Raw genomic sequence first — 15,815 nt, 5'->3', positions numbered from 1 at the left:
TCTTTTGAACAAGTGTCCTAATGGCATCACATTCTTCTTATCAATTTTAAATCTCTTAAATAATATTCAAGACTACAATATAAAACGTGATACTGGGGGAGTGGCATGAAACACATTTTAATACATCATTACATTTTATATAGTAAGTAATAACATTGCATGCAGTACTAGACGATTAATAATTCATGAGCGGTGGTTTACTTTTGGGTATACAGAATAAATCACAACTGCAGATGATGAGGTACAGGTGAAAGAATAATATATACACATCTTAAAAATTTAACATTTTAAATGAAGTACAAATGACAATAATTGAATAGTATGTTAATTTGTTTTAAGGCATGAGCGATTCCTCTGTTGGAAATTTTTTTTTCAAGGTAATCTGGTAGGTAACCAAGGATATATATATGTGTGTGTGTGTGTGTGTGAGGAAATAAAAAGGTATTAAATGTTTCTGAATTAAAATACTTAATTATAGTTTGGTAATATCACCTAATAAAAAAAAGATCATGAAGAATCACTCAGTCATCTTTAAAACATCAACTGTGAGTCTTTTATTTTGAAGCAGTTAACGCTACACTAAGCGCTGGGCGGAGCTCTTCTCGTGACACTCACGTGATTTGTAAACAGGAAGTGTCTGGTCCGTACTGCAGAAGGTGAGTGACAAGAATCTAAATTCACCAAACGTAATATAATCATATAAACTTGTTTTCTATGTGGTTTTGTCTGTTATCGTGCATCGCTTAATTCATAGTCAACCGGTGCATACAATCAAACCAATCAAATCTCGATTAAAATAGGTTTCTGTTGAAATAAATAATCTGAGGTCAGTGTATTGTAAAACGACTGTATGTACATATATAGAGATGACACTCAATATCGTGATTCGTGGGTAGTATGCACAGTAATGTTTTTTTTTATTGAATCTCATCAGAGCTTGCCATCCCTGAGGATACTGAATGAATCTTTGATCAGAGAGCAGATCTTCTGGTTTCTTCCTCATCATGGTGGACTTTCTGGCAGAGAACAACCTGTGTGGTCAGGCCATCCTGAGGATCGTGTCCAGAGGGAACGCCATCATAGCTGAACTACTCAGACTGTCAGAATTTATCCCTGCAGTTTTCAGACTCAAAGACAAGAGCGACCAGCAGAAATACGGAGACATAATCTGTGATTTCAGCTACTTTAAGGTACTCTAATTGCTATCTTGTTAAAGGAATAGGATCTGGGTTTGCTAGGATGATCAGATAGATTTGCAATAAGCAAGTGGTTTTTATATGAATCTGTGTTTTCTAGGGTCCGGAGTTTTATGAGAGTAAACTGGAAGCCAAGCCGGAGCTGCAAGACTTGGATGAGGAGTTTCGGGAAAATAACATCGAAATATTGACACGGTTCTACCTGGCCTTTGAGAGTGTCCATAAATACGTTGTAGACTTGATAAGGTGTGTGTTGTTTTGAAATGCAACTTATCTGAAATTGTGACGAAACAATTTGTATTGAAATTAGCTGCACGTTCAAATCATCTTATGATGACAGCAAGGAGCAATTATTCAAATGTATTTATTAAATGTATTTTTTTTATGTAATGCTTTGCTGATTTTCCTTCCTAAATCAAATTTTAAAAGATTTTTTTTCAATGAAAAACTATAAAGTGTTTCCTCTGAAGGTACTTGGATGATCTCAATGAAGGGGTCTACATTCAGCAAACACTAGAAACTGTTTTATTGAATGAAGATGGAAAACAACTCCTGGTAAAGTTTTTTGCTTCGCTAAATACAGATGAGAATTACCAGAGTAAATCCGAGTGTAAATGCATGTGATTTCTGTCAGTGTGAGGCTCTGTACCTGTATGGAGTCATGTTACTGGTCATTGATCAGAAGATGGAGGGAGAGGTGAGAGAAAGGATGCTGGTGTCCTACTACAGATACAGGTAAGACTGTCCTTTATACCCTTGTATTTTTTGGAGATGTTTGATTGGCTTCAACAGCTTTCAAGCTGATCAGATGTGGTGATATATCTCAACAAATGGACAAACATGTCAATGTGCTACTGAATAAATGCATTATATACAAATGTTCATCTCCTCAGTGCTGCTCGCTCCTCGGGTGACTCAAACCTGGATGACATCTGCAAGCTCTTGCGTAGCACGGGATACTCCAGTCACCCCGGGGCCAAACGGCCGCCCAACTACCCCGAGAGCTACTTCCAGAGAGTTCCCATCAGCCCCGTCTTCCTCAGTATGGTGATCGGCCGCCTCCGCTCTGATGACATTTACAACCAGGCAAGACAGCAGTGTGATTTAGTTTTTCAAACTGGGGGCCGCAAGGTGGTTCAGAGAATTTTTTTTATTAAAACATATATGTAAATTAACATTAATAGTAAAATTAGTTTGATGATGCTAATTATTTTATTCAATTGACAGATAAAATTTAACTTAAAAGTTTTTTTTAAAAGGATCAGAAGAAAAGTGTTAAAAAAACTACTACTAATAAGTTTGATCGTGGCAAATTATTCTATTCTATTGGAAGATAAAATGCAAAAAATAAACTGGAAAGGTTCAGAGAAAAGTGTAAAACATAGATATACTGTATAAAGAGTTAATATTAAAATATGTTTGATAATGACAATTTTTTTTCAGATAAAATGCTAACCAGAAAATGTTCAAATAATATCATGTCATAATCAGATAATGTCTGATTATGACAAATTATTTCATTCTGTTGACTGATAAAATGCAAAAAAAACAAAACATAAACTAAAATAAGATAAACAAAATAGTGTAAACACACACACATAAAAAATGACAAATAAATAAAAATAAAAAACCAGCATATAAAAAATGATAATATAATAAGTTGATAATGAAAAAAATATTTTGTTATATTGACATTAAATAATAATAAAAAATATACTAGTTTTGTTTTTATACTTGAAAATGCTGTCTTACATTCATTTTTAAGAAGAAGGTTCTTCACATACAGTATTTGGGGCTCTGTGGCATCAAACTTTTGAAAACCCCTCTTTTAGACGGATGACCTATGTCTAATTGTGCTTCATGTTATGTACATGTTTGTCTGTTGTGTTGCAGGTCTCTGCGTATCCTCTGCCGGAGCACCGCAGTACAGCGCTGGCAACGCAGGCCGCTATGCTGTGTGTCTGCTTATACTTCACCCCCTCCATCCTGCACACACAACAGGCCAAGATGAGAGAGATTGTGGACAAATACTTCCCTGACAACTGGGTGAGCAGACTTTATTAATCATGTAGATTCCAGAAATGGGATCTTCTTGATATTTAATCATTTAGATATATTGTAATATCCACCTTACGTCTTCAGGTTATAAGTATATACATGGGGATCACCGTGAATTTGGTGGAGGCGTGGGAACCATATAAAGCTGCTAAAACTGCTCTGAACTACACTCTGGACACCGCCAACATCAGAGAACAGGTACAGTCACCTGGGCGTCTCCCGATCTAAACCAGAGTCACTCTGGACTCGTACTCAGTCATTGTTGTGTCCTCTCAGGCCGGTCGATACGCTGCCAGTGTGGAGAGTTTGCGGCCGCAGGTGCATCAGTCATTGAAGGAGGGATTCCTGAGAGAGGAAATCATCCTGGACAACATTCCCAAACTGCTCAACTGCCTCCGTGACTGTAACGTCGCCATCCGCTGGCTGATGCTGCACACTGCAGAGTCCGGTGAGACTTCATGGTTGAAATCAGCAAGCCCTGTGGAAGTTTTTGCTGAGGCCCTCTAGTGGGCTCTGGACACCAGTTGAGAACTCTTGGTGTAAATGTTTTGGGTTTTGATTACGGAATTTATTTGGAAGGATTATCTCTATCTAGAGTTTGCTGTTTAGAATGCATCCAAATGCTTTTCTAAGTAATTGTTCTTTTGTTTTTTTTTGTGAAAGCTTATGATCCAAACAACAAGAGACTGCGTCAGATCAAAGATCAAGTCATCAACGACTCCAAATACAATCCCAAAATTCTGTTTCAGCTGCTGCTGGACACGGCCCAGTTTGAGTTTATACTCAAAGAGGTAAATCGAAAATATAATGATGATATCTCTCAATCTTAAAGCGAGTTTTTATTACTACTACTACTGCTACTAAATTTTTAAATAATTTAAAAAAGTACTAGTAAGAGACGTTTTTGGGCAGCAAATCAGCATATTAGAAAGTTTTCTGAAGGATCATGTGACGCTGAAGACTAGAGTAATGATGCGGAAAATTCAGCTTTGCGTCACAGGAATAAATGACATTTTAATATCTATTCAAATAGAAATAATTACAACATTTCCACAATATTGCTATTTACTGTATTTTTATTCATCAATTAAATGTAGCCTTGGTGAGACATCAAGAAAACTTACCGACCCCAAATGTTTGTAAGGCAGTTTAATTTGTTACTGGGACTCTGGTTTTTCATTTCTCTGGGTTTTTGTGATTCTCAGATGTTCAAGCAGATGTTGGCAGAGAAGCAGCTGAAGTGGGAGAGCTATAAGAAAGAGGGATCGGAGAGAATGGTGGAGCTGGCCGAGGTGTTTTCTGGAGTCAAACCTCTCACCAGGGTGGAGAAAAACGGTAAAGTGCTTTTGAGGTCCCACAACATGCAGGAGGCAAACTGTGGACATGATCATCAGTGTGTTCATGCATTCATCTGTTTGATCAGAGAATCTTCAGGCCTGGTTCAGAGAGATCTCCAAACAGATCGAGTCCCTGAACTATGAGGACTCAACCGCTGCCGGCAGGAAGACCGTGCAGCTCATTCAGGCTCTCGTGGAGGTACGGACACATCTGAACGTGTGCTGTGACGTGACCCTCTGCAGTGGTTTCACATGACATTGTTTCTCTGGAAAGGTCCAAGAGTTTCACCAGCTGGAGTCCAACCTGCAGGTGAGTCAGTTCCTGGCGGACACACGCAAGTTCCTGCATCAGATGATCCGCACCATCAATATCAAAGAGGAAGTGCTCATCACCATGCAGATAGTGGGAGATCTGTCCTACGCCTGGCAGATCATTGACAGGTGATGACGCTACTTTGACCTCTTTTTGGTTTCTCATCAAACGATTAGACTGAAGTTCATTTCCAAATGTGTTTCTCACAGCTTCACCTCAATAATGCAAGAGAGTATCAGAGCAAACCCGTCGATGGTGACCAAACTCAGAGCCACTTTCCTGAAGGTGAGTCAGACTGGCCTGTTAATATATGAAACTAGAAACAAATCGAACTGTGAAATATAACACAAGTTTTATGAATATGAACAGCTTGCGTCTGCGCTGGATCTGCCTCTCCTACGAATCAACCAGGTCAACAGTCCAGATCTGCTGAGCGTGTCTCAGTTTTACTCTGGGGAGCTGGTGGCTTATGTCAGAAAGGTTTGGAGAAGGGTTTTGATTTGTGGTTGGATCTTTTGTTTAAAGGGTTAGTTCACCCAGACAGCAAATTTATGTAATTAATAACTTACCCTCATGTTGTTTCAAACCCGTAAAACCTCAGTTTATCTTTGGAACACAGTTTAAGATACTTTAGATTTAGTCCGAGAGCTCTCAGTCCCTCCATTGAAGCTGTGTGTACGGTATACTGTCCATGTCCAGAAAGGTAAGAAAAACATCATCAAAGTAGTCCATGTGACATCAGAGGTCAATTTTTTGAAGCATCGAAAATACATTTTGGTCCAAAAATAGCAAAAACAACGACTTTATTCAGCATTGTCTTCTCTTCCGTGTCTGTTGTGTGAGAGAGTTCAAAACAAAGCAGTCTGGATATCTGGTTCGCAAACGAATCATTCAGTTCACCAAATCGAACTGAATCGTTTTAAACGGTTCGCGTTTCGCAATCAGGTGATTGATTCTGAACTGATTCTGTGCTAGTGTTATGAGCGCGGGTAAACCGAAGGCTTGAATCAAGGGCAATCATCGCAAATGACGCCATTATACGTCGAGCGCAAAAGAACCGGTGAACCGTTTTCTTCAACCGGTTTATTGAATCGAACTGTCCGAAAGAACTACTGGTGATCCGAAAACCGATGCAACCGGTTCTTCACTCGTGAACGAGTCAGTCTATTGTTCGCTATCTGGTTCGGCTTGGTGTTCATCTTCAGTTCTCTCTTCACAGCAGTTCAGTCAGTGTACTGTTTGAGTATATGCATTACTCCGGGATATTGGTTTGTTTGAACTCAGAGGGAGTGTCAGCTACATTAAAAAAGTTAACATCTTAAGTCATTTGTGGATAAATGCGTATTAGAGATGCGAACCGTTTAAAACGATTCAGTTCGATTTGGTGAACTGAATGATTCGTTCGCGAACCGGATATCCAGCTGCTTTGTTTTGAACTCTCTCACACAACAGACACGGAAGAGAAGACAATGCTGAATAAAGTCGTCATTTTTGCTATTTTTGGACTAAAATGTATTTTCAATGCTTCAAAAAATTCTAACCGACTCTCTGATGTCACGTGGACTACTGTGATGATGTTTTTCTTACCTTTCTGGACATGGACAGTATACTGTGCACACAGCTTCAATGGAGGGACTGAGAGCTATCGGACTAAATCTAAAATATCTTAAACTGTGTTCCAAAGATAACCGGAGGTTTTACGGGTTTGAAACAACATCAGGGTAAGTTATTAATTACATAAATTTGCTATCTGGGTGAACTAACCCTTTAAAATCTCTCTGTATTCACTCTGACTTGGTGTTTCTTGCTTCCAGGTCCTGCAGATCATTCCAGAGAGCATGTTCACCTCGCTGGCCAAGATCATCAAACTGCAGATCCATGACATCATGGAGGTGCCCACACGTCTGGACAAAGACAAACTGAAGGACTACGCTCAACTCAGTGCCCGCTATGAGGTACGACAGATACCTTCTGATGAATTCTTGAAAGAGGCAAGACTTTTACTTGCTCAGTAAAATTAAAACATTACATGACTATATATATATACTTGTGTATATATATATTTTTTTCTTTATGTAATTTTTTATATATATATATATATATATATATATATATATATATATATATATATATATATATATATATATATATATATATATATTTTTTTTTTTTTTTTTTTTAAATTTAATTAATTTATTTAATTGTGAAGTTATTATATTTATAAATCAGTGTAGTATTTGTTTGTGCTGACTATGCAGATTAAAAAATATTACATCATAAATGTATGTAGTATATGTTGTATTATTGTACTGTATATATATTTATTTTTCCTTATTCTTTTATTCCTTATTTAAGTCTCTATATATGAATATATGTATATATATATGTGTGTGTGTGTGTATATGTGTGTATATATATATATATATATATATATATATATATATATATATATATATATAATATAATATATAATTTTTTTATATACTGTATAACTAACTTACTCAGCAAAATTCTTTACAAAACCGAGCCTGCATAGTAATTTAAATTAAACTTACATTTCAGGCCTCGAGTCACCATCTTGATGTTTTTGTGTATGTATTTATATGTAAGAATAATAATAAAGTAACTCACTGACCTTCTTCATCTAACAGGTGGCTAAACTCACTCATGCCATCTCAGTCTTCACTGAAGGTATTCTGATGATGAAGACCACACTCGTCGGCATCATCAAGGTACCGGAATCATTTGATTTTGATAGATCACAAACTCCGGCATTTTTCTTTTAATTCGCAAAAAGACCAGAAAAGTGCATTAAGAAAGTAAACTGGGTCTTTTTTTGATTCATGTTGACAGTACTGTATCTGAGAAGATGTTCTAACTAACCTTATTACTGTGTTTGAGGAATATGAATCATCACTTTTGTCACGAGATCTCAGGAAGCATGAAAACACGTCTGTTTCAGGTGGATCCGAAGCAGCTTCTGGAGGACGGGATTAGGAAAGAGCTCGTCAAACGTGTTGCTTACGCTCTGCACAAAGGCCTCTTCTTCAACCCCAAAGCCAAGGTGAGCAAACCATTTTGCCTTGCTGAATAATTCTGTTTCTTAAGATTACATTCTGTAGGATCTGTCTGGTTTCTGATGTCTCTCTCAGCCCAGTGAACTGATGCCAAAGCTGAAGGAAATGGCTGCCACCATGGATGGGTTTTACCGCTCGTTTGAATACATTCAGGATTACGTGAGCATCTACGGCCTGAAGATCTGGCAGGAGGAAGTGTCTCGTATCATCAACTACAACGTAGAGCAGGAGTGCAACAGTTTCCTCAGAACCAAGGTCTTGTCTTTGTAGTATCTTATTGATTACTTGTTGTTTACTGCTAGTGTTGATTTAAAGCGGTTCTTTTCAGATCCAAGACTGGCAAAGCGTCTACCAGTCCACTCACATTCCCATTCCCAAGTATCCGTCCGTTGATGAATCGGCCACGTTTATTGGACGTCTCTGCAGGGAGATCCTGAGGATCACAGATCCGAAGTGAGTCAGCGCAGACGGGATTATTTCAAACACTCAAAGCTTTGATAGTCGAGAGCTACAAGTGTGAAGCAAAGTCCCGTTTCTTGTGTGTGTTTCTCTCAGAACGACGTGTTACATTGATCAGCTGAACACCTGGTACGATATGAGGACGCATCAGGAAGTGACCAACAACCGACTCTTCTCTGAGATTCAGGACACGCTGGGCACCTTCGGCCTGAATGGACTCGACCGACTCTTGTGTTTCATGATCGTCAAAGAACTGCAGGTCAATCTTAATATAATCATCATTCATTATTAGATAATCATTTCTCAAATAATCACAGACCTTCAGACAAGACAATTTTTAAGTAATTTACTAATGAATTCTATAATGATTTGATTCTATAATGAATCAAAATTAAATCAAAATAGAATTTTTATGAAATAATAACACCTCTAGTGAATACCATGAAATCCCCTCTTCACAATAAAAGACACGTAAATGATAAATAAAATTAAATATTAAATTAAAATAAAAAAGTAGTCAATAATAATAAGATTAGTTGCATAATAATAAATTAAAACAATTATAAACTAACAAAACAATCAAAATGAATAGCATAAAAATTTTGTTTAATTTACTAAAGAACAGAATCCACAATTGTAATTGTATCTGAAATCGATTAAATATTTAAATTCATACCACGATACCATGAAATCTCCATCTACACAATAAATGTAACACAAATTATATATAAAATAACAATAAAAAAAATGGTTAATAATAATGACAGCAACGGCAATAATGAAAAAATTATTATTATTATTAGTAGTAGTAGTAATAATAATATAAATGAAAACAACTATAAACTGTAACAAAAGAATTGCATGCATTGCATGATTTAGTAAAAAACTGAATCAACAACCATGATTGTGTATATATATATATATATATATATATATATATTAGAGCTCTAATACTTAAAAGTAAGGCCCGACAGGACCCGAACCCGACAGGTTTCGGCCCGAGCCCGACAAGTACATTTTGATTGACAGCTTTTTAAAAGCCTGCACCCGTTTACAGCCCGACATTATTCATATGTGCGCACACACACGCTCTTTTTCCATGTGACAAGAATGAGTAATTTATACATGTTTTAACATAATTTATTCAAAACTAACGTAGACTAGACCACTTGGAAGTTGGAATAAAGAAATAAAATAAGTCCTCTGTGACATCTTAACATCTCAGCACTCTAAATAGACATAGGCTCATTTAGCCTATAAATAGACCAACGCACCAATAAAAACGAGTTTTTTAAAACAAATTAAATTAAGATACATTTTTAATTAAGATGGGTATTTGGCAATAACGAAATTAAGATAAAGGCTTCGCTGTATTTGCTTCGCCACTAGCAGATGATATTTAATAAAAGAATAATGCCAACAATAGCGTAAATACTCTGTCCACATTATGCATTTAAGACTCAATGAATATTTAGTTATCATTTTAAAAAACTTTATTACTCACTTCGATTAGGCTAAGCCTACATGTTTTTGGAACATTATTGAATCCACTGTAGATGTCTTCAGCGCGTTCCTGCGCTCACTGATGGTGGTCATTATTCACTCATTATTCTCATTATAAACAAGGTCAAAACTTTTCCACAAATCAGACTTTGCTTTAGTTGCTGGTGCAACCAAAACATAATCGCCAGAGGCAAGCCTCCGTTACACCAAAGGTTACACCTACTCAGCATCCATTTTCGCATCTTTCTCGCGCTAATCGAAACACATCACATGACCGTCGGGTCCCGTTCGGGTTCGGGCAAAGATTTTCATATATATAAATAAAAAGATTAATTATTTTAAAAAGTGCATCCCAGTCTTCACAATAGATGTCTTTTTAATAATAATAATCTGTCTTTGTTTGTCCATTGCAGAATTTTCTGACAGTCTTTCAGAGGAACATCCTGAAGGACAAAGCTGTGGTTGACGTCTTTAAAGCTCTGCTGACGGCTGTCAATCCCGTCAAAGGGATTGTGGGTAGGTGTGTTTGATAAACTACTGTAAATCTGACACTAATTCCCACAACAATCTTCTTGATATATTTGTGTTTCTGCATTAATATTCAGCAAATGCAAGCAAAGTCTACGCCAACGCTGTGGCCAAAACTCAGAAGATCTGGCCAGCGTATCTGGAAGCCATCATGAAGGTGCTGCTTTCTATCTACGAGACGTTTCTCCTTTTTCAGCATAAATGTTCAAAATCAAACAATGATCGTTTGACAGGTGGGTCAGATGCAGATCTTGAGGCAGCAGATAGCAAATGAACTGAACTACTCCTGCAAATTTGACTCGAAACACCTTGCTGCGGCGCTGGATAATCTGAACAAGTGGGTTGGGAATGATGTTTCTTCTTGATTTATGTCTTAGTTACTTGGGATAGTTTCACCTTCTCCCTCATAGACATCTTACAGTGTTAGTGTGCTCATTTCCAGGTCTCTGCTGTCTGATATCGAAGCTCATTACCAGGATCCTTCGCTACCGTATCCCAAAGAGGACAACACTCTGCTCTACGAGATCACTGCGTATCTGGAGGCCGCAGGAATCCACAACCCACTCAACAAAGTGAGTCGTGTGCATGTGAAATCTTCATTTGACACAGCAGTTATTATTTTATTAGATGTTTTTGTCCATTTTTTGGCCTGATTAGTCACTTTGATGCAGAAAAAAAGATCATCCTACGTGACATAATGCAGTCATGAACCACTTTTTGTTGTTTTGTTCAAATTGATCCTTTCAGATCTACATCACCACAAAGCGTCTGCCTTACTTTCCCATTGTGAACTTCCTGTTCCTCATCGCGCAGCTGCCGAAACTGCAGTACAACAAAAGCCAAGGTCTGGAACTGATTTTCTACTCTACCATTCGGATGTTTTGGGATTAGTAAGATCTTTTTAATGCTTTCCAAAGAAGGTTGCACCAAGGCTGCATGGATTTGATCAGAAATAGAGTAAGAACAGAAATGGTGTGAAATAATATTACAATTTAAAATAGCTGTTTTCTAATTTAATACATTTTAAAATGTAATTTATTTCTTTATTCAAAGCTGTATTTTCAACATCATTACTCCAGTCTTCAGTGTCACATGCAGTGTTTGTAATAATGCCGTTTAAAAGAACAGCGTTAGGTAACAACGTTATTTTTTCAGTAACGGGTTAATCTGACTAATTACTTTTCCCGTCGGTATAACGCCGTTAACATTACTGGACGTTAAATGTGGTGCGTTACTTTGCATTGATTTAATAAATTATGTAATCCGAACGCACCCCTGGCTCAGTGGCTCACACAGCGAGTGAGGAGGTGGGTTAATAACGAGATATAAGCACTACTTCAAATTCATTGTGGTCAAAGGCAAGAACGTGCATGTAATGTGTACATGTAATATGTGACACACACATCTACAAAGCTAGTGGCTTACAAAGATAATACTTGGAAGTGCAGGATAAAACTCTTGCTGTCTGTTGACGTGCAATAAATATTGAAAGTTATGCACAAACATCTGTCTTTTCTACTCATTTTAACTGACTTGTGAAAACTGCTCCAAAGAAAAAAAAAATTATTTGACAACTTTTTTTTTTTTTTTTTTTTTAATAGTAACGCAAATAGTTACTTTTCCTGGTAACGAGTTACTTTTATTATAGAGTAATTCAGTTACTAACTCAGTTACTTTTTGGAACAAGTAGTGAGTAACTATAACTAATTACTTTTTAAAAGTAACGTTCCCAACAGTGGTCACATGATCTTCAGAGATCATTCTAATCTGCTGATTTGCTGCTCAGGAACCATTTCTTGTTAATAGCAATGTTGAAAACAGTTGTGCTGCTTAAGATTTTTGTGGAAACTGTGGCACTTTACTTTTCTTTGATGAATAGAAATTTCAAAAGAACATTTGTAATATGTATAATTATTTAAAGTAGTGAAAACATACTGCTCGTGTGGGTTTTTGTGTTTTTTACAGGTATGACGTGCAGGAAGGCAGCAGATGCAGTGGATTGGGCTCCTCTGGTGTTGGGTCTCCTGACGTTGCTCAAACAGTTTCATTCCAGATACACTGAACATTTCCTGGCTCTGATCGGACAGTTTATTCGCTCCATAATGGAGCAGTGCACCAGGTACCTCACTTTAGTGTACCATGTGAGATAGAGAAACAAGAATGTTACCCCAAAAAATTATAACTAATAATAGACTTTTATTTTTAATTTTTTACTGTTTTAGAATAAAAAATATATAGAGTAAAATGTTTTAAAATAATTATTAAATATAATATTAATAAATAATATCTGCATAAAGGCTGTACAACAAGTACTACATTGCTGTGTAAGTGAAGTTTATTATAAAAATGTTAATTAACTAATAAAACCTATTTTTATTACTTATTAGTTACAATAGTTATAAAATATTAAACTATAAAATAATGTTTTAAATCATGGTATAGAAATATAAATAATATATGAATAAATAATACACGTATTATAAAATATAATATATTAGAAAATATAATATATTAGAAAATACATAACTAAGCGAGTTATATAGAGTAAAATAACAAAATATAAAAAAATTTAATATGTAGAGTATAATAAATGTGTATGTGTGTATATATATATATATATATATATATATATATATATATATATATATATATATATATATATACATACACATATATATATATATCCCTTCAATCAGGGATCAATGTGCTTTTCTTTTCTTTTCTTTTCTTATATATATATATATATATATATATATATATATATGAGAGAGAGAGAGTAAAATAATCCAAAATATAAAACGTTTAAAACATAGGGTTTTTTATTATCTACATAAAGGCAGTACAACAAATACTAAATTGATTTATAAATATAAACTAAATAATTGATAATTTTTAATAATGTTCTTTTTTTTATTACAGTAAAAAATATGTGATGTATTATGGCTGCATAAAAATAATAATGCAAAAAATAAATCCTGATATTAATTTTAAGCAAGGCATAATTTATTCTCTAATTTTAAAATAGAATCTATTTTTTCTGCATGATAACAACAGAAGTGTTTAACAGTGTCTGTGTGCCTTACAGTCAGAAGATTCCAGATATGCCCTCAGATGTAGTCGGAGCATTAATGTTTCTGGAGGACTATGTGCGTTACACTAAACTGCCCAGAAAGGTAGGAAATATTGCCATGAGATTTTTTTTTTTTGAAAGAGACAAATGTTTCACAAAATAAAATGAGAAGAAATCATTTTTCTTTTCTTTTCTTTTCTTTTCTTTTCTTTCTCAGGTGGCAGAGGCTCATGTGCCAAGTTTCATTTTCGATGAATTCAGGACTGTACTGTAAATGTGCCTGTTGTAATGTCAAATCATATTTGATATCATCTGTCTTTCTCTTAAACCACTAATGAAACTGATTAACATTTTTAACATTTAAGTTTTAAAACATGATCATCTTTGGTAGCTGTTACTGACCTGATGTGTCTGCTGGTGTAATAAATGCCATGTGTATGTTTTGATACGACTTCAGACATTTACACAAAAATTAATCTCTAATTCACAACCTCTCAAGATTTATTGCTTTTATAAAATAGTGGCAACAGCAGTAAGATAAAAACTGCTGTGCTTCATTGGTTTAAATGTAAAATTGTGGCTCAACCAATCAGAATTTAGAGTAAGAATTATTCTAAACCTGTATACAAGAATTTTTTTCGCACACAGCAAACAAGACATGCTTTGATTTAAAGTTTTACTTTTATCTTAAATATATTACAATACTGAATGGATACTGTATTAAAAAATGAGCATTTATCATTTTAATTGTCAGACTTTATACAGCACACAATGAACAAAAACAGCCATGAAGAATCTATGAATATAAACTGTGTACACGGTCAGATGCGAACACAAGAGAAACTGACAGAGGCTAACTGAGCAGAAAGCATTGAAAAGACCTCAATTACAGCTGCAAAAAAATCACTACCAGTTAACGCTGTCCTGGATTCCAGTTCTGTGATTTTGAGAGAGATCGCTGTAGAAGCTTGTTTCCACCATTGGATAAAAACATTTAATTATTTTCTTGCAATTCTAAGGAAAAAGCATCGAATGGTGAGATAACTTCAAAAAAAAAAAAAAAAAAAAAAAAAAAAAAAAAGACAGAATTGTTAGATAAAACAATGCATTTACATTTTTTTAAGAGCAAAAAAAACTAAACAGTGCGCCATAAAAAAGGTTTTTATTCGGTCTTTTTCTTTCCTTCTGTAGCGAAGAAAAAAAAATCTACATGTAAATTCGGAATTGTGATAAAGTCAGAATTCTGAGTTTATACCTCGTAATTCCTACATTTTTACAAAATTAATTTTTTTTTAAAGTTTTTATTCTGTATCGTGGGGAAAAAAGAACGTTAACGTAAACTTTGAATTGTAAGAAAGTAACGTTAAATCAAAATTCAGAGTTTATTTCTCATTCAAACTGGGGGCGGCAATCACCTTTATTATTATTATTAATGTTGTGGAGAAAACGGGCTTCTATAGATCTCAGAGTGGGTGTGGCTATGTTTGAAAATATGATTTTTCTTAAATACATTCATAGGTATTTTGGTTTCTTTCGTCCTTCAATCAGGGATCAATGTGCTACGATACCCGATGAATCGATTAAAACGACCAGCATCCGACTCGGTTTTGACAGACACGTTTATTCCAATATGATCGAGTGTGCATTTGTATCGGACAGGTCAGGGTCACAGTGAGCAGAGAGTATTGCTTCAGATGGACAGTTGTTATAAACGAAAATAAACAATACTGAGTTATTGTTCATGTTCGTTGTGTGAGTCTAGTCTCCTGATGGTATTTTATGTGTAAACTACAAATACAAACACAGAAAGTCATCATGTTTCACTTGATGTACAAAGGCGACCTGTTAAAGAAATAAAATGTTTGCACAAAACCTATTGCGGTATTAATCATTCTAAAGCACTTAATTGTTGTTGGGGTTAAATATGTACAAGTAGTAATAATTGGGAGGAGGGAAAGACATTACTTCACTTTAAAGTCACTTTAAAAATACTTCATATGCATCATGGCGATGTTACGGGACGTTATTCGCGGATTACAGGCAGAGTGCAAAAATCAATGGTGATACACAGCATACTAGTCTATATGTACAGATGAAAACATCTCGGTTACGTATGTAACCTTGGTTCCCTGAATAGGGAACGAGATGCTGCGGTGACGTCACCACGTATGGGAACACCTTCGGTGTGACGAATGTCTGAAGCCCTATACCATCCCGCCAATCTTATTGGCCAAATAGCGCGTGGCACCGCCCAGCATGCGTAAGCATATATAT

The 15,815-nt window shown here is 35.6% G+C and overlaps 1 protein-coding gene across 1 annotated transcript; it reads left to right on the top strand.

Annotated features, from left to right (window-relative positions):
- Window positions 1–551: 551 nt before the first annotated feature.
- LOC132103349 (WASH complex subunit 5) lies at window positions 552–14,653 on the top strand. Its single transcript, XM_059508391.1, has 29 exons — window positions 552–656; window positions 935–1,190; window positions 1,297–1,442; window positions 1,667–1,751; window positions 1,831–1,931; window positions 2,090–2,282; window positions 3,090–3,242; window positions 3,339–3,452; window positions 3,531–3,702; window positions 3,918–4,045; window positions 4,460–4,589; window positions 4,678–4,790; window positions 4,866–5,032; window positions 5,114–5,189; window positions 5,274–5,384; window positions 6,719–6,859; window positions 7,556–7,636; window positions 7,867–7,968; window positions 8,057–8,236; window positions 8,310–8,434; window positions 8,537–8,699; window positions 10,357–10,459; window positions 10,549–10,628; window positions 10,705–10,808; window positions 10,914–11,043; window positions 11,219–11,315; window positions 12,437–12,590; window positions 13,557–13,644; window positions 13,759–14,653. Exons 2-29 carry the CDS (start codon window positions 1,005–1,007, stop codon window positions 13,813–13,815), a joined length of 3,480 nt encoding a protein of 1,159 aa, XP_059364374.1. The 5' UTR covers window positions 552–656; window positions 935–1,004; the 3' UTR covers window positions 13,816–14,653.
- The last annotated feature ends 1,162 nt before the right edge of the window (window positions 14,654–15,815 follow it).

Source organism: Carassius carassius, chromosome 24 (genome assembly GCF_963082965.1).
Source record: "Carassius carassius chromosome 24, fCarCar2.1, whole genome shotgun sequence".
Lineage (NCBI taxonomy): Eukaryota > Metazoa > Chordata > Actinopteri > Cypriniformes > Cyprinidae > Carassius > Carassius carassius.
Note: the sequence above shows the minus strand (reverse complement) of the source record. Positions and strands in the feature narration are given on the sequence as shown.

Coding starts and splice junctions, on each gene's coding strand:
- LOC132103349 (XM_059508391.1), top strand. CDS start 1,005: ATGGTGGACTTTCTGGCAGAGAACAACCTGTGTGGTCAGGCCATCCTG. Junction 4,046..4,459: donor TTGAGTTTATACTCAAAGAG/GTAAATCGAAAA, acceptor TGTGATTCTCAG/ATGTTCAAGCAGATGTTGGC. Junction 13,645..13,758: donor ACACTAAACTGCCCAGAAAG/GTAGGAAATATT, acceptor TTTCTTTCTCAG/GTGGCAGAGGCTCATGTGCC.